Here is a 23,173-nt window from a genome sequence, read left to right on the forward strand (position 1 = left end):
GATCAAAGGGAAGAGAGACACGCCAGAGGGGGGCGATCAGAAACACATTGTCTCATTTTTAATAAATAGGGAAATGGTTTCTAAACCGGCGTGTGGCATCAAGTTTCATGTGTTTGGGAGTGTGAGGAGGTAGAGGAGGAGGAGGGTAACATCAAAAAGCAGCTAATGAGGGGCGAGTTAAGATGTCTGTGCAGGAAACAGTGATGAGAGCTTTAGTTGATCTTGAGAAACGTGGAATCACAGAATAAGAAGCACACGATGCCTGCAGGATGCATGTGGGGGGGAAAGAGAGAGAGAGAGCGAGAGAGAGAGAGAGCGCGAGACACACACACACGCACACACACACACACACACACACACCCTGGGTTTTCTGGGATTTATTTACAGTTATCATATATGTCTATATAAATCAATAACCAGATAGAATTCTAGCTCGTCGTATTCAAGTATATCATGTTCAATTAAAAACAATAAATAAAATAATTCCATTAAGTGTAATAAAATAAGACCAAGACAGATGAGAAGTGGCATGTGCCCGGTAAAAAGTCTTGGCAATATTATTCTCATAGCATCAAATCCATCAAATCCAATACTACTCAATTCAAATCTTATTTAAACCTATTTACACATTAAAATCCAAACCACAAATCTATATACATATTGTGCTAAAACATACATAAACGGTTGCGGGTCGAATAGATCAGACAGGAGGAACAAATACTCGTCAGGATCGTAAAGTTTAAACATACGCAACGCTTTCATGGAGAAAATAAGACAATAGATATATTGTATATAGACAATTTCATACCATTTGCTCCTGAGTTGAAAAGTGCAAGTAAAAAGGATTACGAGTGCAGTGAGGAAGCAATTTCATTGGCTGCAGCACAAAGGGGAGCGTGTGGGAGCAGGTGCAACGTGCGGTCAGATGCTGTAGTTCTTCTTCAGTACGTCCAGGTACTCCTTCTTGACCCGGAGCAGTGGGTCCAGCTCCACTCCGAAGGAACCAGGAGACGATCCATTGTCCAGTTCTGCCTTAGCTGAAGGGGGGGCCGGATAGAAACCAGGATTATCTGTCTGTGTCTGCGTTACATTGTTGATAAATCAGGTAAGACGTGACCTTGAGACTCACCTTTGTTTAATTCCCTTGACGTGGCTCGAGCCAATTCACTTTGCATCTGGAAGAGACCAGAGCGTAACGGTTAGTCGTGTAAACGGACGTAAGGCGGAACAGAGACAGAGACAAACATCACACCAAACCACGTCAGAATAAATGGCAGCGCATATTCAATGACCGACACTGAATACTGCAAAAACACCACAGGAGGAGCGTGTCAATCACAGCAGGACATGCAAAACACAAGCTCTGCTTCAGTCTGGAGTCTCTGCAGGTTGATTACATCTCACTGCTGGTGGAAAATTAACAATTTTATTTCTAACCTTGCACGATGCACGATCATACATGCATTAGATAATGTATGAGTTATTTTTCTGTCATCATTAGTTGCCTATTAGCTGATGTCCAGTGAGGCTGATATCTGATATTAGTGATGTTACACTACAATGTGAGAAGACGACTTAAAGGAAACGAACGATGAAAGGGTCCAGATTTCTTTTAAGAGTGCAAATGATCTCTGCTCAACCAGACAAGCTCAGAGTGAGGAGAAAGCCAACTCAAAGCAGAGCAGGAGGGGGAAGAGGAGGAGGAAGAGTGGAAAAGAAGACTGGACCTGGCACTTTCCCAAATGAAAAACCCGGGGTTCCTGCAAACTACTTCACTTCTACATCAAATTATTTTCTATTAGGATTTTCCATAATAATAAAAACATAGTTGTTGCCATCATACCCATCTGTTATGACAACATTTTAATGAGGCAGGTCACTAAGAGTTCACTATATTATATCTTGAGTAACTGAGGGACACGTAACACTTTAATCCAGGTCACTGCTGAAACATGAACCAGGATGAAGCTCTGCAAAGCAATGAGCCCGAGCCTGGAATGTGACTTAAAAGCTGCACATCCCCTGTCAGCCACTAGGGGGAGGAGAAGTCCCAAACTAGATTCATAGCAACATTAGCAGTTGCCTGGAGTCCTTAAATCCAGGTTTGTCCAATGAAGCAGGTGAATAAAAGTTATCATAATCAGAAAGGAGGCAAGATGGCAAATACTATGAACATAAGAGACAAAACATCAATTTCCCTGGTAGATAGAAAGTCTTATTGATTTATTTATCTATTTTATAAACAGGCTGTATTAGTATTAGTATTAGTTATGGTTGCGTAAAGCGTGGGGGAGACAGGGGGCAGCAGCAGGGTGAGTGAGGGGAGCAGCAGCCAAGTAGACACCGAGCTAAACACAACTACACACCTTCTTATGCGTCTGGTTGAAGAGAGGACAGGTGAGAAACAGACTTTTGAGCTAGAAGCTGCATGATTGAGAAATAGAATAGACAGGTCAAGAAGTGTCACGTTCTACTGTAATGAAGAGGAGAAACTGACTGAAGGAGAGATAAGAGCAGGGGAGCAGAGGAGAGAATAACTGAAGCTTCTGAGGTGAGACCACACGACCAACCTGCCAGCAAACTATTAAACTGGAAGAAGATGGGCGATAAAACCAAAGGAACACAGTGAATCTTCTAGATACCGTCCTAGTTCATCACAACATAATATGAGTAAAAGAAAGGAAGTGAAAATGAAATTCACTGAAATCAAATCATCTTCAAAGAGGACTTGTAAAGTGATTGACGGTGCAGACCTCAGACAGTAAGTCCTCCACCCTGGTGCCCTGTCCCTCGGCTGCCAGTCCCAGGCCTAAGCTCTTGGTGAGGGGCCCTCGGGTGCCTCCATAGTGTGTGGTTGAGCCCAAGGAGCCCAAGGAGCTCACGCCCAGCGGAGGCCCTCCAAGGCCCGAATTTGCAAAGCTGCTGGCGAAGAGAGGTTTGCTGCGCTCATTCAGCAACAGGGAATTGGCTTCTGCAAGTCGACTGTTGGACCTGTGGAAGAGAATGACAGCTTCATCACTCCAGACACACACACACACACACTCACTCACTCACTGAAGGCCGAGCGCTGAAATGTTCTTACCTGTCTAGTTTAGCAGCCAGGGACTTGCGGCGCTGCAGCTCCTCGTCGTAGAGGTGGTGGTACCGATCCAGCTCGGTGCGCGTCGTGTCCCTTTGACTGAGGCTGTCCTGCTCAGACTTGCGGGCGCGGCCCCGTTCCTTCTCCAGCTCCCGGGTGACCTGGTCCAGCCGGGAGCGCAGGTTGGCCTCGTTGGCTGCTTTGATCTGGTCCACTTCATCTTGGGAAGCTGCTTGGGACTGAGAGGCAGAGCAGAATGAATAGCGAGTCACACTGTTGCTTTATTAGACTTTTTATGAGAATGTACCCAACTGATTTCTTACCTGTAGGAAGAGATTGACCTGGCCCAGTTTCTGCAGTACCTCCTGGCGGGCCCTCTCCTCTGCTTCACGCCGGTACTGCTCTGCCTGACTCTCCAATTGCCGCCGCGCGCCCGCAATTTCCTCCTCCAGCTGCCTCTTGCTCCTCTCCTGCTGGTCGTTATTGTGGCTCGGGTTCTTCAGAGAGACCAGCTCCTCTTTCAGCTCCCTGTTCAACCTCTCTAGCTGACTGCAATGAGAGGCTTCCTTCCTCAGCTGGCCCTGCAGATCATCCACCTGGTAGGGAAAGGAAAACAGTCAGACAGCGATGAAGGGCCAGTGTTTGCTCAGATCTTTGACAGGTCCCAAGCTGAGTTTGGACACAGATCTCAGTTAAAGGTCTATACCCTAAGTGCTGCATCAAACCTTTTCTTGCATTTGCCCAAAGCCTCCCTCAGCCTGGCTGTGTCTGCCCGACTCCATCCTGCTCCTCGGAGAGCCAAACTCTGTTCCACCAGAGTCCTGATCATGCAGCTTCTTCTTTGCAGTCTTCAACAGACTCCGCAGCCTGGAACAAATATGAATTAATGAACAAATGAATCTATAAGCATAGATACTCAATCATCAATAAAAAGCAAACAAATTCACAAGACAAGATAAGATAAGACTTTATTCTCCTGAGTGAAATTGCTGTCCGAGACCAACAGAAGTGTGATGGGGATGTGATCTAAAACCCAGATTACCAAGCCAAAAGTAATAAAACAATGGTGTGTTAAAACAAATGACATCCATATGCCACACACACATACGTACATACTGGTGCACCGTAGTCAGGAATGGTTGTGCTCTACTGGATTCTATGCGCATCTATAGCAGGAGGCTATGCTGCAGCGGGGAAGGAGGGAGTGAGGAGGAGTCAGGAGTGAGGAGTGTAGAGTGTAGGAGTCACCTGTACATTTCCTTATGAAGATCTGTGTTTCTCTTCATTTCCTGATCCAGTCGGGAGTCGCTAGCAGACTTCTGCTCGGCCATTTTGGAGGCTTTCATCCTCTCTATCTCCACCTGGAACACAAGTCACAGATCAGTAAGTCTTTAGTAAGTCTTGGATTGCGTCACATTGTATCGTATCCTGATGCGCGTTATCTCACACTTTCCCTGTTATTCCTAAGCATTTCTCAAAAACAATTGAAACAGAGTAAGAAATGAAACAAGAACCTGAGTGTTCAGCTCTCCTTTCTCCTTCTCGAGCTCGGCCAGACGCAGGCCCAGCTTGGAGCGACTCTTCATCTCTTCCTCCCACAGGGCCTGAGAGTCCTGGGCTGTGTGGGACAGCATGCTCTGCTTCTGGACCTTAGAGGAAAAGCAGTCATAAGTCACTATTTTCAGATTTGATACATGGATGAAATCTAATTTAAGATGAGTGATGATAAGCATGATACCGCTTTAAGAGTCAGATTGGACTGAAGTTATGTCAAAATGAATATAAAACCAAAGTAACAAATAAAGGTGAGAATGAGAGTTAGCTGGAGTTAAAGATTAGATTACTGAAAAACAAATATGCCACCCACCTCTTGGTTGAGTTGGTCTTCCAAAGTCATTTTACTGCTTTGGAGGTTTGTAATCAAATCCTCCAAATGACTTCTGACCTAAACAAACAAGAAATACGTGGAATATATAAGAATCGGCCTTATTTAAAGAACTAAATTTAATACTTCAATTTAACAGGGCGTCACATTTCACTCATGTGTGTTTGGCATTTATGAAAAGATAAAGGAGGACGCTGAAGAGAGTCACATGCATCAGGCAACCGCAGATACAAAGAAGCAAGAAGACCCAACGCACCAAGAACATGCTTAACAGGAGCAAACGTACAGTATGATACCATCACCCAGGAAACCCCCAAACCAAACCAAGCTTGATTAATTGTTGGCCCTGGTCTAGTTGCTTGTACAAACGGCACTTTAGTATTTTAATCAGCTGCTTTTTGAGAAACAGAGGAGAACACACGCAGAGAAACTAAGCCGACATCTACAATACCAACCCCTCCTCCAGGCGAGCCGTCAGTCAGCTGGAAGAGACCAAACACCTTCAAATGACATCACTTCGTAGTGCAACCAGAGCTACTCGGTATCAATGTAGTCTTCAAATCTATTCTATCTGAAAGTAGATATTGTACCAGCAAGATCATAAGGAGGATGAGGGGGAGGGGGGGGGTTTATGTTAGCGGCACTCACCATGGCACCCTCCTGGGCTCCCTTCTGTAATGCCTCGATCTTGTGGGATTGTTGTTTTGCAGCAGCCTCCAGCCTGGCGTTCTCGATCTCCAGCCTGTGTGACGTCACATAGAAGTATAACAGCAACATTACCTCACAGGCATTAACACTCTGTTGTCTATGTGGAGTTTGGAACTTGTGGTTGCAAATGCTCATGAGCCGAGTTCAGCAAATATGATCAATCAATTCCCAGTGTGCAGACTGCACCGTGTGCTGCGTGGGGCGGATCTACAGAGTGTGTGAGCGCACCCCTGCACAGCGTCCTCCAGCTGTTTGATGGTGGTGTCAGATCCTGCTGAGGTCGACAGCGCCTCCTGGAGTTTTTGAGCAGCGGTGCCGAGTTCTCTTTCCTTTGCGTCCACGTTGCCCCTGAGGGAGTTGATTCTCCTCTCAGCCTGCACGTACTGGTCTTCACGCTCCTGCAACTGCATCGGAGAGACAGAAGATCAATCAGATCACAGAGTTAACAGGAAACCGAACTGTCAACTCAGAGAATGTGTGGGAGTCTCACAGTCACTGCCGACGATCTGTTACTTTAAATTGGAGTAATTAACTGTTTATCTCCAGCCTAGTTTAAGATGCTTGATTTATAATTATTTCCCACAATACCCTGCAGCCACAAGGTGCCACTGCCCGCTCCTGTTACCTTCTCTTTGACTCGATCTATTTCTTTCTGGAGCCGGGACTTCTCTTCCTCGAGGTCATTGCGATAGCGTGTGTTGACCTCCAGAGTCGCTTCACTCATCGACAGCTTCTTCAGCGAATCAGCGAGCTCCTGCTGCAGCTGCCGCAGACCGGACTGTGCGGAGACAGAGACATAGACAGAGACAGAGACAGAAGAGCACAGGGTTTGGTTAGACAGTGACAGAGATCCTGAATTCTGGTGCGTGACGTGATAAAATCTAGAAGCAGGCCTGATGGAAGAAGAAGCCTATTCCTTCTTCACCTCCATGTTAGTGTTACCTCTTTATCATTCTTCTCTTCCTCTAACTTGTACACTTGTTCTCGGAGGTCAGCAGCCTTGCTGGCGAGATCCTTACTCTTCTCCTCCACAAGCTGCACCCTTTCATCACAGTCAGAGCGAAGCTTGGACAGCATGTCACCGAAGCGGTCTTGAGCGTCCGTCACAGCCCGTTCCTTCGCCACACCTTTGTTTTGAGCCTCCTCTAGTTGTTGTCGCAGTAACATGCTCTCGCTCTGAGCTTGCACTAGCCGTTCTTGTGTAGCTTCTTGACGTGCACCGGCGCGGCTGACCTGCTCCCTCTCGGCCTGCAGAGTCGTTTCCAGCTCCTTGCCTCGTGCAGCTGCCTGGTCCTTCTCCCGCTGCAGGACATCCAGCAGCAGGCCCTTCTCCGTCAGCTGCAGCGTAGCCCGATGCAGCTCATTATCCAAGCTGTTTGCATGTGCCTCTGCCTTGGACAAATTCTGGGAGAGGCTGCTCACTGTATCACGTTGACTAGCTGCTTCACCTGTAGAAGATAAATCAAGATGTTTCACACCAGGGCAGGACGATGTTGTGCTTTTGACGATTATTGTAGTTCTTACCACCACTTACTTGTGAGTTTGTCTTTGAGCCGCTGGTGATCCTCTTTCTCCCGCAGCAAGGCTCTCTCTGTGTCAGCTTTGTCCGCCAGGCAGCGCTCAGCTTCCTGTATGGATCCTACCTGGCGGTTCCGAGCCGTCTCCACCTCTGTATCAGCCGTCTCACGCGCCTGTCGCTCATTTTCCAGACGGGTTGTTGTAACGGCTAAGTCGGACTTTAGGGTGGCCAGTTGGTTATTGTAGTTGAAGGCAGCTTGGGTCAGAGCTTCATTGTTCAATTTAAGATCTCGCCGAGCATCTTCTAGCTGTTCCTTGAGGACTTCGTTCTCCTCCACAAGGTGGCTCTCTTTTAACCTGCTGTTTGCTTGTGAGCGTTCACGGTCTGACTTCAGGATGCTCAACTCCTCTTTCAAGAGACCTGACTGCTGGAGCAGCTCCTTCTCCCTGTCACTGGCCTCAGTGAGCTGAGACAGAGCCTGGACACAAACAAATGGAAACAAATAAATGAGGCTGCCATGACAACAGGATTGACTCAACATTGATTTCTCCACAGATTTCTCTTAAAAGCCCAACATCAAAGAGCTTCAATATTTTACTGTAATTGTGTAAATATCAAACAAATAGAGAGGATTAGGAAAAGTGCAAACCAGGTGCCCATGGATATACAACTCAAATAAAGATAAACTAAAAACTGTAACCATGGTGATGGGTCATACCTCATTGCTTTTGCTCAGGTGGATTTTGCTCTCCTGCTCCATTTCCTGCTGCTTGCGGAGGTGGCTGTTGAGGAGGTTCTCCTGCAGGGTCCGTGCACTGCGCTCCTGAGCCAGCAGCCTCTGGGTCTCACTGTGGTCTTCTTCAAGCTAAGTGGTCGATACAAGTCACCAATATAAAAATCACATACACCAAATGGAAGTTGCTAAATGTGGGAATAGACCTGCAGCTGAACTTTCAAACAAAGGGATGAACTTCAGCTAGTTTGTTTCAGTAAAACTAAGATGAAATGCATTTAGAAATAAGTCACAACCAGCTCACCCACTTCCTGGTACTCTGGCAAACGCAGACAGCAAAATGCCTGAGCTGGTACCTGTTTGATGTTGTTGGCGAGTGTTCTGTTCTCCAGTTCCAGGTTCCTGAGTGTGAGCTCCACCTTCTGTCTCTCCTGGATCTCCACCTGCTGATGCTCCTCTATCCTCTTCAGCTTATCCCTGCTGGTGTTGTACATCATGGTGGCATTGCGCCGATTCTCCTGTTCCTGTTTCAGTTGGAATCTGTACCAAGAGTGGGAAACATAATTTAAGAAACATGACCATGTATCATCGTACAATATAGGAAGGGAGGTCCAGGAGGTGGTGTCAAGGAAAACAGCGGTCGTTTGAGAGGCAGTGCTCACTTGAGGTTTGTGACTTCGGTCTGCAACTCCAGCTGGTTGCGCTCGAGGACGGACTTCATGTCTTTGGTTTCCTCCAGAGAGCTCTTCAACTCAGTCCTTTCCAATTCCATCTGATTCACCTTCTCAGTCAGGTACCAATGGCGGCTCCTGGTCTTCTGGATGGAGCGCTCATACTCGTGGAAAATGTTCTGCAGCTTCACCATGCTCCTGGAATCTAATAGATATTATTTAACCTTCAAGTTGTCCACATTTTAGACTCAACTGACGATAGAAAACACAACAACCTTTAAGCAGGTGATTTAAAAACAGATCATCGTTAAATAAATCAGTATTTGAAGCCACTACGTTACTACCTAAGGTGGTGGAGTCGAGTTTCTGAATGAGGAGGGAAGCGTGACGATAGCCTGAATTGGTTGGAGAGTCGATGTCATCGGTGGCTGTGTCGGATGACTGAGTGAGCTCATCAAAGTCTTCTGCCATTTCCATTTCACCAGGGGCCTGAATATGGACACAAGAAGTTTGCGTTGTCATGGCTCCATTTCTCATTCTCTACAAAGAAAAGTGTGCAAGTATGCTTTAATGGCTTTAATTTTGTTTAGTTTACAAATTGAATAACTGCTTTACCTCGTTTTTGTGTTGATCTCCAGATGATAACCTGAACGGGGAAAAAAAAGACACACATGTTCATAAGCTCTGAATTTTAGGCGAGGAAAATGAAATGGAAGTGCGATGGTATAATGCAGCATACTGTTCTGTTTATCACAAAGTTAAGGGTTAGTCATGCTTCTGTGGTTTGGGAGGAAAGAAGAGAAAATGGTCAAGACAATGTCCTGACCATTATCCACCACCAACACAGAGATAGAGAGAGAGAGAGAGAGAGAGAGAGAGAGAGAGAGAGAGAATGTTAGTGAGACAGAAGTGAAACAAGAGAAGCATCCTGCATATATACCTTCCGTCATCGTCCGACACTTCACTTAAAGTGCTATCGTCAAACACAGAGAGAGGGTCTCCGTTAACATGGACGCTGGTCTGAGGGGCTCTGCTGCGTCGGGCCCCTCTGACCTGTGAGGTCTCCTCTACAGCTACAGCTTCCCCTTCCTGTTTGAAGCTACTGGTCTGCTGGAGCGGGAGATGCAAGAGCTCTGGTGGCCCGTTGGTGCTATGGAAAGCGGTAAACCTAGTAATCAACGGCAAGCCCAATGAATGAACGTCTCTCTACACTTTGGTGCCCTGAAAAATATCGCTTCATCAAGAACCCATTAAAAGGAAGTAGTACAGATGATACTGAAGAAACTTGGCTCAATATTTGTTCTTATAATATTTGCTAACACCATTATAGAAAATCAAAAATCATACAAAAGCAGAACAATGCGTACCTCTTTGGACTGTCAGAGAGCAGTGTTTGCACAGCGCTGCCAGTGGCTGTGGGCTGCTGTTCCTTTGGAGTTGCTCCACTTGGACTTGACATCTCTTTTTGGCATTGCAACCCGGTCTCAGGTTTCTCTGTATGCATTCCTTTCAATACTGTTGCACCAGGATTCCGGGACACGCTGGAGATTTGCGCTGCGATCGCACTCTGGGTCCTCTCTTGGTCAACCTGAAAGGACAACAACAAGTGTTTGATGGCCAGAGATGAGAGAAGAGTTCATGTAAAGTGAAGCAGGTTGGGCCAGCCTTTAAGATGTGTTTGGGAGCAGGTACCTGTACCTTTCCATGCATAATTCAGTGAGTCATCCCTTCCTCAGGAGACCTTACACGTTAGCACGGTCAGTCGTTACATTCCATGCATTTTGATTCTCCCAATGATGTCAGGGTCTCAGGGTTTTTAGATGATGTGATATGGGAGGGTTGGCAAGAAAAGGTAGAAACGCCTGAAGGCTCTTTGCTCTAGTTAAAATGAATGTAAGTGTATTCATTGCCGGTGTTTATTACTGCCATCGTGCGAGCAATTCACCTTCCTGCTCTTGTAAAACTTTTTTACAAAAATGTCTGCATACTCCGGATTGAGGTCCGTTAACATCGGATTGCAGTGAAACAGGGGGGCGTGTCAGCCGCAGGTGACACTCGCACAAGGCTTGTATGACGTCAGGAAAATATTGATAACGAGCGCTGATAACAGATATGGGAACCGTAAATTCGCCCACCGAGCGCTCTCGTATTAAAGGATCGTACCTGACGCCATCCAGGTGTTCTCCTGGCGTCAGTGTGTCACGCAGAGACGCAGTCACAGGTGAACATCTGTGTGTCCCTGCTGCGGGCAACAAATCAGGTAGGCGCACAAACTTATTTCTTTCCTCCGCTGCGCCTTGTGTCGTTATTTTGTCTCGTTCGTTTGTATTTGTTGCTGCCCATAATGAGCTGTATGTTGGTTGGGAAAACCCTGGATGTTCTGATCTTAATAAGGAAAAACCGATGCTCTCTCTAAAAACGTGATCCCCCAAACTACAATCTTGCGAAAACAGGATTTAATAATTTCTCATTGACTTCTTTTCCAGTCCATTTCAACAACGCAAACGATCTTCACATTCCAGCATTATTCTACATCGCAGCATTATACGCAGCAATTTACAATATATGTTCTTTAAATGAAATGTATTTTGGCATTGTCCTCTGGTTTGGGAAAGCTGAACATGTCCTGCTGTGATCTTCCACAGAGAAACAGGAAACATCACAAAGGCTGGCCAAACTTGTGTTCAAATATTTGTTCGCCCTGAATCTCAAATCGTCTGAGAAATGTCTGCATATATTAACTTCAACCAAGCATGCATGTCAACACAATCCACAACAGCACAAAAGCTCTTCTTTCCAGGCGAAAGAAGGCTCGAACACACCACATCACCTACAGTGACTAGATAATACACGTTTAACCAACATGTAGTCATGCAAAGACCATGCATTACAAAAAAAGTCAGTAAATAGGAGAAGAGGGCAAAGACAGCGTGGTTTTACAATATAGAATACAAAAAACATCCGACTAAACAGCAAACAGAACCAAATCCTTCCTCAGTCTGGTGCAGAATGGCTTAAACTGACATTTGTTGAATTATATGATGACTTTGAGGTCCTCTATATAGAACCTGTTTCAGAGGGAACATGCAAGATTGAACTTTCTACAACAGGTAGTGAGTGACACACAGGAAATGTACATCTAATAAACAGAGGTCACCATTTACAGCCATGGTTGGGGCCTTTTCAAGAGATCATCTACAAATCTATTGAAAATGAAGATAAATGAAATGGAGAGAAAGAGAGGCAATCTAAGAGTGACTACAGGAGTGAGAGACAGCGGTCCACTACCTCTTTCTAGAGTGCAGCCTTTTCCCTTCACCAAAACCCGGGAACACAACTTTTGGCATTCCTACCTCCTGCTTAAACTTCTCCACGTCCTCTTCCAAATCTTTATGGGAAACATCTGGGATAGCAGCAGAGTGTATGCTAAGTGAGAGGGGCTGAATGTGGCTGGACTCATCTGGATCCTCCTCTGATCTACTATGGTTCTTCTCAGCTTTGTCGCCTTCGACTGCGTTGTCCTTCAAAGAAAGCTCCAGTTGTGGTGTGCGATGTGGTTCGAGTTTAGCCCGGTCATTCAAATGTTCCTTATGGTGGAGATCTGACGCAGGTGTGCTGTGATGGTCTGGAATATCTGTGGCAGTGATGCGCTCGCTCTCTGCATTGTTACCTGGCAACTGTGGTGATGGAGACCTGCATTCCTCCAGATCATCATCAGGGGGTAAATCTGGGCTATGAGCTGTGCTAACCTCATGGTGGGTTCTCCTGTCCTCGCACTGAGAGTTGTTGGTAGATTCGGTCACAGTGTCTTCAAGTCCAGACTCCCTCTGCTCGGGTATAGTCAGGAGGACAGTTCTCCTTGCCATAGCCGTGGGGCGTACAATAACATCCCCCTCATCTTCATCACTTGATGCTTCCTCAGGAAAAGCAGATTCCGCTCTTTCCGGCTCTTCCTCAGCATTAACATCTGCAGTATGTGTCTTTGACCTTAGTATTTCTCCAAACCTCTCTCTCAATTCACCGGCGACATTCTTGAAGGTAGACTTTGCTTCCTTTGTTTCCAGCGCTACCCAGAGTTTCTCGTAACGTCTCTCCCACGGAACGCCATCGACCACTTCACTTCTGTTCTCAAGAGTCTGCTGATTTCCCAACTCATCATTCTGTTTTTCACTGTCAGAGCCCACACGGCCAGAGAAGCACGGTTTACTCAGCGCTACCTCACCTGTGTCTACTGCATCGTCTTTCTCCTTTGATGGCATGGATAGACAAGACAAATGCAGAAACCTGGATTTGACTCTACAATAGATTTTGGACTTTTGCAAATATATACAATGGTAAAATGAGTTCAAAATCTTTCCCAAATACTGATTAGTCAAAAGGAAATGCACGATTTAAAAACTTAAGTGTCACAATCTTTACAATCTGACTGAAATAATAGATATTTAGTTTGAATCATGCCAAAATATGTTCCTTTTGCCATTCAGAGACATTTTTCCTGTGAGTGTAAAACCTAAATGATGGTGATATGTGACATTGTGGTGGGAGAGAGAATATCCGGGGTCTTTTCCTCACCTCTTGTAGCTGCTTGTCAGACTTCATATTACTTTCATTATCTCTTGCCACTGGAGGCCATTTAGCAGAACCTAAAAAGAAGAAGATAAAGAGTATTTATCTAAAGCACAGGGCGTTTGCCAACAAGCACAAAGTAGTAGAATAACGAACGCTCTACCTGGTCCAACCGTTGCCAGATGCTCAGCTGTGTTTGACAGCTGATTGTCAGTTTTGGCTGCACTGAAAGAAGAGGTCAAATTGTCCGATTCCAGATCAGATTCTGAAAGTAAATCCGATAGAGAACACAAAAAATACAGTGTTTATATAATTATTATTGCTGCTACTACTACTACAAGTATAGGTATAATCTACCCAACAAAGATATGAAGGAAATGCGTAGAAAGATCAAATGGTTCTACCGTCATCGCTCTCTTGTTTCGGGAGCAACATCTTCCTTGCACGTGGCTGGGGCTGTGGCACAGTTTGAGGAGGCGTGCTGGGCAATCCTTCGCCTGAGTCCATGTGCTTGTGCGTCGTCGGGGCCGTGGCCGGAGAGATATCTTCGTCCTGGACAGATGGAGTGGAGCATTCTGGGTGCTCCTCCAACCCGGGGGACACCATTCTGCGACCGGGGAGCGTTCTCTTGCTGGCAGTGCTGGCCGAGTCCCAGTCTGACGCATCTGTAGCAGCAAAGAGCGATAAATCATTTTTACGAGTATTATCATCGCTTGATAACATGGCCAGGGGTAACAAACTGGGATGAGAGTAGAATTACAGCTACCAATGTACGAACGTCTAATCATATTTCACCTCACCTTCAAGATCGTCCACATTACCAAGACCGAGCTCTTCCATTAAATCTGTCAAACAGAAACAATAACAATATTTAACAATGGTGTTTAACCTCAATCAAGTCTTAGTCTGGGTCTGGAATGTTCACCTTTGCCCGTCTTCTGTTCATTTTCTCCTTCAAGTTTGCTTAAAACAGAGAGTGGTTCCCATCTTGCCCTCTCACTCTGGTCAATGGGAAACAATCAAACAATTAGCAGATTCCAGTTGATCACCATTTGAATGATTCTCCATGGCGTTGTGTTGCTGAGCTTACCTCTTTGTCCATAGCAGCACCTTTAGGAACAAGTTCGTCACCGCTATCATCACCACTGTTGGCTGCAAGAGAAGACGTTTTTTAGACCACAACATTTGCTAAAAACGGAAAAACTATTGGGATGCAGTTGAATGAGTATGCGTGGTAGCTTGCTGTACAACACCACAATGCTGTCAATGGCTTTGTCCATGCAATAGAGCTAATGGTTAATTAGCATGAAGATGCATGGTTGGGCAACAGACAAGTTTATTAGTTTAGAACACAGAAAGATGCCATGGTCACATATTTCAAGGAACCATCTCCGTCTCTGAGACAAAAGCAAGACAAGAGCTGTTAAAGAGGAACCTGTGACCCTTTAACACCCAAATTTGGAATGTTGGGCTTCAAGGATGAAGGGTCAGCAGGGTGTATGCTGCATGCATTCTCTTATGGCGATTATGATGTGATGGTCAGGCCTCTGGTATGATAAGCATGCTGTTCCTCAGACCTTTGAGGCAAGACAAACACTCATACCCACTAGCTGGCAGGCTCCTGTCCTGACTACACTCCTCCGATGCTCTAGAACTGCCATCCTATTGCCTCCTTCCCCTCTTAAAAAAGAGGGAATATAAAACAAGTCTACAAAAGAAATGTAAGAATCTGTTGGAAAGGTTGTTTGGCTTGGTGGCTTCACAGTGTTTTGCAACATTGACACATTTGACTTGAGAATACAACTTGAACCGTTATGCACAGACAAAACATTAGTAGGTGCCATTCATTTATGATTATGACACAAAGGTAGTTCTCATTCTGCAGCATGGAATGGTGCCTGGAATGATTTGTTTGCTTTTTGTTATACAACATTGAAAATACCTTTTTTATTCTCTTCTTCAACAGTGGACATCTCCTCTTGAGCCTCTTGAGTATGTGAGCTCAGATTAACATCAAGAGGTTTATCTGGATCTTCCGATAGGGACTAAATGAAGAAACAGTCTGTGAGCTTGTGTGGGAAAAAGGATCCGATGCTACAAGGGGTTCCAAAACACATCTTTACAGTACCTCAGAGTCCAATGAATCCTGCTCTTCCCTTCCTTTCTCTAGGCCCAACTCAGAGAGGAAATCTATGGACACACACGACACACAACTTAAAACTCTAAAAATGGAATATCATAAGCTTAAGACATTACTTCATGAAAATAACATTCAATGGTTAAATCCCAAAATATTGCGAGACCAAAGATGAAGATACAAAGGAGGTTTGTGAAGTTATATCTGGGGGAACACATAGTCCTTACCTCTTTTATTATCTTTGTAGACTCCATTCTCATAATCTGGTGTGGGTGGAGCTGGGGGGTCTCCATCCTCATCAGTCTCATCACTGATGTCTTCTTCCTCGTCCTCTTCATCATCATTTCTCTTCTCCTCTCCATCATTATCATCGTCGTCATCATCATCGTCGTCGTCCAAAGTCGAATCTTCGAGCTGCGTAACAAAGTAATCCCATTTGTTCATAATGAAATACCAGCTTCAAGTTTATTTGTTTGGCCCAATATCACATTAAATGTCTCAAAAGGCTTTACAGGCCCACAAAACAAATAGTTCCAGATGGTTCCTGAAGCTCTCCAAGAAGGCAAGAGAAAACTCCCTCGACAATTTGAAAAAGACTTCAGTCTGGTTCAGTTCATGGTGTTTATCCACTAAGCAATTAAGATAATCCATTACAGCATTCAGATGAACCCAGCTGGGATTGCCAATTCACAACTCCATTCAAACTCCAGTGTACTTTCTACTCCAAATCCAAAATAAAAAAAACTTAATCTCATTGAAAGCTGTTAACTCATTCAGAACCAAAAAAAATACAAATACCTCAAAAATGTCAACTAGACAATAAATGCGACACAAAACAACTACTTGCTGTTTTTTCCGCTACACAACACTTGCTTTACCTGCATGACGCGCTCTTCATTGTTTCTGAGCTCTGAACTTCTCTTGTCCATGCTTTCTGGCTTGGCAGGTGAATCTATATCAATGCTATCAATGTCAGTTTGAGGTAAGTCTTCATCAGAAAACCTCTTAGAATTTGAGTCACGGTGCTGAACACCAGCAACCTCTTCCTCTCTCTTGACATCAGCTTCACCGTAGTCGGCGACTTCATCCACCTTTGTTTCCTGATGAGTAGAGAATGCAGTGGGAGCATTGTGCAGTTTGTGCAGTGGCCTTCCTGCTTGATTTTCAATCGGAGAGATTGGCTTTTTAGACTCGTCAATTTCATCTTCATCATCTTCCCAACTATCTTCATTATGTGTCTGACAGTCTAATTTTCCTTTCGATTGGGACTCAGTAACTTCTAGCCCTTCATCTTTGGTAAAGGGGCAACAATCATTTTGGTCCTGATTTTCAGAGGAACAATCCCAGTCAGATCTGCATTCATCTGCCTTTGCTTTGACCCGTCTGTTTTTAGACTGAGATTTGCTTAATGAACACAATTTCAAAGACAAGACATGGCTATCTACCACTGGCTTATCTGTTGAAGATGGCCTCACTGGTGAAGAGGAATCCCATGAGGACTCCAGTGGATCTTCATTTGGTGGAGGCAATGTTTTTTTTGTGGCTCCTTTGAGAAGCAAATCTGATGTCTGCTCGTTTCCTTTCTGTTCAGGCTTTTCCGTGTTCACCTTATCTTTGGGTGAGACACATTTATCACTTTGGTTTTCGTCTGACGAAGAGCCCCACGATGACCTGTGTTTTTTAGATTGGAAAGCTTCATTTGTCAGTCCTTCGTCTACCTCAGGAGAACCGACTGGACTCTCGACTTTATCCTCCGACACTATACTTGTTTGATTAAATACTGTGTTTTGTCGAAGTTTCACAGTTTGATTAACCTCATCGTTTTCACTATCATTCCACATGGTATCACTAATGTCTTGTTTATCACAGCAGGAATTTGTATCTAGGTCATCGTCATCCATTTCCTTTCCTCTAGCAAACTTTTCCTGGTTGGTCTTGCTAGGTGGATCATTTGCTGTGTTTGGTCTGGATGCTATGAGGCCCGCTGTTGAACCTCGATTAGATGACCATTCCTTCCCAAAGCTTTCCTCTTCATCAGAACATTTTACCTCTACCCTTATGGCTGATACAACACAATCTCCCTCTATACCGAGTGCGACTGGCATTACAAATTTGGGCGTTTCAGCGTTTTCAACGTTGTCATTACATTCACTCTCTGTTTTGTCAGCATTTTCTGGAGCCTCTTCATTCTCATCTTTTATACCTATAGGACTCGGATTAGTTTCTTTGTTGCAAGACATGTCAGTAGCAGGAACATTTTGAGTATCAATGCTAACGTTAAGGGCAGTGGTAACAGGGGGCTTTAGCACATCTTCAGATCTGGTGGTGTTGACTGCGACTGAGCCCACACAGTTGTCCTCCTCCTCCTCACATTCATGCTCTTCTTGGCTCTCTTCGTCTTCTCCCTCTTCACTTTCCTCCTCCTCCTCTTCATCCTCTTCTTCATCATCCTCATCTTCTTCTTCTTCTTCTTCTTCTTCTTCTTCATCGTCGTCATCCTCCTCCTCGTCTTCCTCTTCTTGCTCAGAGTCATCCGATTCTGGACTTCCCTCTTCAGAGTCAGATCTTGTTTTACTACATGAAGGCAGCTCTGAGGGCCGGCTTTCGCTCTGCTCAGCCCCACAGTCTGTTGCTTTAAGTGTTACAGAAAAAAGCAGGAAAGGGAAAATGTTAGGGAAAAGTTATTTACCATTGAACTCTTTGGGAGAAGGGCAGAAGATCTCTGGGGTGCTTTGGAAAAGGAAGCAGGGGAGGGAGCTACTGGGTGCTGCAGGGCTCTGTTGAATGGTAAAGCCTTGGGGAGGGATGGGATTCTCTGGACTCTATCTTCACTCTCTGACTCAGATTCAGTGCCACCCAGGGGTCTGTCGGGTTGTGGAGTTGCTACAGGGCAGGCAGGCAGAAAAGGTCACTATCAAAAACACAGACGTTGGAAAAACACAAAGAAGTTAACAGCACTGAACAGTTTATTTGTACCTTCTCCCTTTTTAGATGCAATCAGCTTCCTTAGGTTTACTTTCTGTGCGTTCTGAAAAGGCAACATAACAAATAAGGGTCAGAGTGAATTTCAAGACAGACTGTATTTGCATGCATAAATGAGAAGCAGCAACCTTTGAGATTAAATGTGGTTCATCGTCATCATCTCCAGAGGAAGGCCAATCATCACCAGCACTTTTTGAAACCCTGAGAATGAAACGACAACAAATTAAAGTGATTTTAAGTGTGCGCAAGTTATAGACCAGCTATAGTAGAAGTTATAGACAAGTTATAGAAAAGCTACTCACCGACTTAGAGACTCAGACTGAGAATTGTCCTCTGCATCTGCAACAAACCAGATGAAGTTATTGACAGTTGTTTTTTTCTACTCTTCTTCATGACAACATATATACTTAGCATCTTATTCAGGGGAGGAAGTGTATGGTATGGTAAGTGTAGTGAATGGAGTATACATGCATACTCTAGAGAGAAACACATCCCTTTGCAATCAGGTGCAGCACATTTGCCCTATATAGTTTTACTCTGACTAGTTTGCAGAGCATGCTACATCCAGGTAAAATAATACCTCCCCCTGCTGCATTTGCTCCGTGTTCTAGATCCAGTGATGTGGGAGGGCATGAGGGGTGAGTAAAATATTAAAGGTCAATGGTGAGCACATACAACAATGGTATATCTTTGAATGACATACATCCTCACACCACTAATTCATTTCAATGTGATGGAAACTCTCCCTACCGTCTTTGTCGGTGGCCGGTCCTCCCAATGAGAAGCCGGCTTCAACGTCATGGGACGGGCTGCCCAACAGGGCTTTCCTCTTTTTGCTTGAAACTTGTGACAGCGACATGGCATTCTTCTTGGTACCGTGCTCAGTGATGAGGAGGGAACATCTTAAATAAAGTTAGGAAACAAAAAATGTGAACAAGATACAAGAACATTAACACTTTAGTTTGAGTCCATAAATGAAAATGTGAATCCAAAGAGCAACAGAAAGGGAGGAAAAACACATGCTTCACTCAAAAGAACACAGTTGCAAAAAGATAGATAAATATTCCACTCGATGAAATAGCAACCATAAAAACACAGCTTACGGATGATGCCCATTCATCACTGCATAGTCATCAGATGACCATCCCTTGGTATCCTTTAGTGTGATATCGGCATCAAACCGCAAGAGTAGCTGCAACATACAGATTTGTCCATTGCCAGCCGCCAACATTAATGGGGATCTGCATGTCAAAAATCAAACACAGCAACATAACAATGAGTAATTGAGCAATTCTGCAACGTTACGACCCCACATGTATCACAAATTTTAGCATTGTTGAATTGTGACCTTCGATCTTTGTCCAGAAAATTCACATCAGCCCCCTCCTTGAGGAGAAACTCAGCCATCTCCATGTGTTCTTCACGGACTGACACGGCCAAAGGGGTGAAACCCTCCTAATAACAGGGTCACAATCAAGATTCAGTCACACTGAGCACTGCCTTAGCCTTTTCCTAAAATACATTGGCATAAGTGGTAAAAAGGGTTTGACATTTCTAATTTGCAAGGTTGTTAATGTAGCATACATATACTGTTGGTTTGATTGAATACATGATCTGTCAGCTCAGAGAAGGTCACCTTGTTCTGGGCGTTGATGTCTGCCTCATTCTCCACCAGCAGCATAGCAGTAGAGATGGCAGGGATGTTTGCAGCCAAATGTAGGGCCGTATTCCCGTTGATGTCTACCAGGTTGGGTTCTGCGTGATTCTCCAGCAGTACGTTCACACAGCGCTCATGCTGTCCCTGCACCGCCTGCCATCAGAAAGAAATAGACTTGAGTGTGGAAACCAGGTTTACAAAGAATGCATGAAAGCTTGAAGAATGTTGCAACCATACCCATCAGAATTTATTTGACTTAAACCTGAGGATTACCTTCATTAAGGCGGATTTATTTTGATTGTCACATAGGTTAAGCTTGGCTTTGCTTTCCACGAGGAACTGAACCACGTCTGCATGTCCACTGGCACAAGCGATATGAAGAGCAGTTCTGTAAAGAATGACAAGTCGCCACATGTAAGCATTCTTGCTCTTACCAAAACACCTTGACTGGCACGTTAAGGGACATTTCTGATTATTTTGCATGCTGCTTTCAAACTTATCTTACTGTGGAGTTTAACATTCCTCAGACAGCTTAGAATAACTGCTGAACTTATGGTTTTGCTTTTACACACTACATATTACCAATTCCTCTCCTGCTGATTTTGTAGTGATAAGTAAAATTCCTTTGATTGTGAGGAACAGGAGCCTCAGTGGTGTTAAGCTGTTCTGTAAATTGGCTCAGGAACTCCACTTACACTACTCAATTACTCCTGAAAGGCAAAAGGTAACTCCATCCTACCTTTAAATGTTAGTAGAAACCAAGCAAAGGTGTCACATACATTTTACACAAGCCTAACGCTTCCTTTAACTATTAATGCAATAAAAATGTTGTCAAAATTAAAATGAGTCAAGGATACACATACCTGTTCTCCTTGTCGAGCTGATTAATGTCATTCTTCTTCACGAGCTGCTTCAACTTTGCCACATCGCCCAAAAATGCAGCCTTGTGAACTTTGCTCAGGTCCTTCTCCTTCAGATCATAGCCTACAGAGAGCACGCTCCCACTGTCAGGGGTGCTAGAGGGGTTTTTCTTCTTCTTAGTGAAGCTGAATATCTTCTTCATTGTATAGGGTGGCGCAACATCGCTTCTGTGTCGTCACCGCGTGTCCCTCAGCTACTTGTTAGAGGATCACAGGAGTCGCTGCAATCCCTAGAAATAAGACGTATTAAGCGAGTTAGAGGTGATTAAAGCCGCGGTGAGAGTGCTGGCTGTTTGATATCATGCATACAGCAAAGACAAAGACAAAGACACCTCACACAGTGAATTAAGTGAGCCAACCTTATGCGTGGACCGCCTGAATAATCTTGACTGAATATATTGCACATTTTGCACTAGGTGTCTAGGCTCTTTTAAAATACATATAGTTATACTTTACATACTCCACTCTACATATAAGTTGAGTTACTCTTTATTTTTATTCTATATAGTACTGAAAATTAATGTTATCTATGTTTCTCTTAATATCTTTCTTGCACCAAACACCAAAGCAAATTCCTTGTAAGTAAGAAAAACCTACTTGGCAATTAGAAACGATTCTGATTCTGTATATTTACCACTTGTTGGAGTGACAAAACGACAAAACAAGGTTACTTTCCATTAAATGCTTTAGCATGCTTTTAGCAAATGCAAAATTGCAAAGTGAAGCGTACGTCAAAAAACAAAAACAAAAAACAAACCGCGTTGCTTCTAACAGTGAACTGACCGCGTTACGACAATGACGCTGCCCTTACTGTAAACGTTACTATGGAGCTTTGAGAGTGACTCATCATCATCTTTCGGCCCTTACGACAGATGTCAACGCTAATGAACCTGTCATCTCGGTTACGGCTGAACTACTGCTGCACAATTCCTCACTATACCTTCAAATAAGACACCAGGGCGTCCTCGGCTGCACCTGACACTTACAAGGAAACTTTACATTGAATTAAAAGTACTATCATATATAACAACACATAGCCAAACGAGTAAATAACGGTATTTTAACAAGGATTATCTATGAGCAGAATGTTTAGCTAGCTATAATTGTCTTGTTACCATAGCAACAGCTCGAAGTGGTCGGAAAACCTAGGCGACGTCGACAGCGTCACAGATTGCGATGTTGTCTCTCATATAATGCGTGACACACAAACACACACACCACAACACGCTTCGTTACAGTGCGGAAGGATGAATTAAACCCGGAGAGTTAAATTAATCTGCCTGTGTGTGTGTGCGCGAGTGTGTGTGTCTGCCTGTGTGTGTTCCTCTCTGTGCTGCTGCGCCTCCTACGTCGTCATTTCACAAATGTCACAAACCGCGATATTTAAACTCTGAATAGTGACAGAGGCGGACGCAGCAGTTCTTGTGTCGCGCTGACACAGAATCTGTTAAAAAGTACAGTTGCGTTCATCTTCTATAGACGTGCACAAGTAGTTAGCTTGCGTGGACGCTTAAACACGCTTAACCCCGCTAGCTAACTCGAAGCTAATTAGCAAAGAGCTAAACGCCAGATCAATGGTGATGACGGTTCCTCTGGAAGATAATTTGAGCTGGAAAAAAATGCAGTCTCCAACTAAAAATAATGCATCTTTCACGCGAAATACTAAATGCGATATTATATTAAATTCAGACTGACCTGTTGATTGTCCGAGCAGTTTCAAGGAGCTGAATAGCTGCTGGCTGTTTTCTGTTCCGCTTACCAATCACAGATATCCTTGACGGAAATACTCCGCCCCCTGACCAATCAGCAGTACCGGTGTTTAAGGGTTGGTTTACAGGTCATAAAAAGTTTGGGGAATATTGTGCTGCAGAGATTCCACCACATGATGGCGACATTTGTATGATTCTCAACGCTGATTCTTATCAACGCTCATCCCAAATACTCGTTTTAGTTTGGTTTGGACATCCCGACAAGCCTCTGAAGGAATAGAGAAACAAAAGAAAATTGAAAATAGCTTTAGTATTTTTTCCCCCAATATTCAAATGTTGTTAAACTTGTGTTCTTACGTATATTATGATAAAAATCTGGTAGAATAATTTCCTCTCTGACAGTCTTAACCCCAAACTGAATATAAAAAGAGCCACCTAAGTAGTCTTTATTGCATAGTTATTATACCGCATTAAAGTTTTCAATTTTATTTTATTTGACTGAGTCCAACCTCTGTAGTCAACCATGTGGAATTATTTTGAGTCCTGCTCAACTAATTTATGATTACAATGATGAAAATGATTACAATCTCACTTTTGGAAGCAGAAA

General features: G+C 44.2%; 1 protein-coding gene across 10 annotated transcripts; it reads right to left on the reverse strand.

Moving 5' to 3' along the window:
* Positions 1-362: 362 nt before the first annotated feature.
* ankrd26 (ankyrin repeat domain containing 26) lies at positions 363-22,626 on the reverse strand. 10 transcript variants are annotated; one of them, XR_012961012.1, is made up of 45 exons: positions 22,553-22,626; positions 20,801-21,087; positions 20,211-20,325; positions 19,917-20,090; positions 19,629-19,735; positions 19,384-19,521; positions 19,031-19,182; positions 18,583-18,619; positions 18,409-18,481; positions 18,275-18,326; positions 17,988-18,181; positions 15,526-15,712; positions 15,290-15,351; positions 15,104-15,206; positions 14,765-14,869; positions 14,252-14,313; positions 14,087-14,162; positions 13,962-14,006; positions 13,566-13,826; positions 13,325-13,426; positions 13,168-13,238; positions 11,949-12,842; positions 9,963-10,183; positions 9,536-9,763; positions 9,211-9,241; positions 8,940-9,084; positions 8,587-8,800; positions 8,281-8,464; positions 7,910-8,056; positions 7,207-7,669; positions 6,615-7,120; positions 6,298-6,450; positions 5,901-6,076; positions 5,613-5,706; positions 5,420-5,446; positions 4,947-5,024; positions 4,594-4,728; positions 4,328-4,440; positions 3,805-3,946; positions 3,403-3,675; positions 3,083-3,318; positions 2,754-2,991; positions 2,367-2,424; positions 1,130-1,175; positions 1,008-1,037 (listed from the first exon to the last, which is right to left on the reverse strand). XR_012961012.1 is itself a non-coding variant. In XM_076142210.1 (44 exons), exons 2-44 carry the CDS (start codon positions 20,998-21,000, stop codon positions 922-924), a joined length of 7,170 nt encoding a protein of 2,389 aa, XP_075998325.1. In that variant the 5' UTR covers positions 21,001-21,087; positions 22,553-22,626; the 3' UTR covers positions 363-921. The 10 variants fall into 10 exon arrangements, 9 of the variants coding, with proteins under 9 accessions (XP_075998325.1, XP_075998326.1, XP_075998322.1 ...); XM_076142210.1 differs by lacking the exon at positions 2,367-2,424 and having other exon boundaries at positions 363-1,037; positions 18,583-18,613; XM_076142211.1 differs by lacking the exon at positions 2,367-2,424 and having other exon boundaries at positions 363-1,037; positions 9,536-9,745.
* Positions 22,627-23,173: the final 547 nt, after the last annotated feature.

This window comes from Genypterus blacodes, unplaced genomic scaffold (assembly GCF_046128005.1).
Source record: "Genypterus blacodes isolate CSIRO-AG114 ecotype Tasmania unplaced genomic scaffold, CSIRO-AGI_Gbla_v1 ptg000021l_1, whole genome shotgun sequence".
In the NCBI taxonomy this organism is placed as follows: Eukaryota; Metazoa; Chordata; class Actinopteri; order Ophidiiformes; family Ophidiidae; genus Genypterus; species Genypterus blacodes.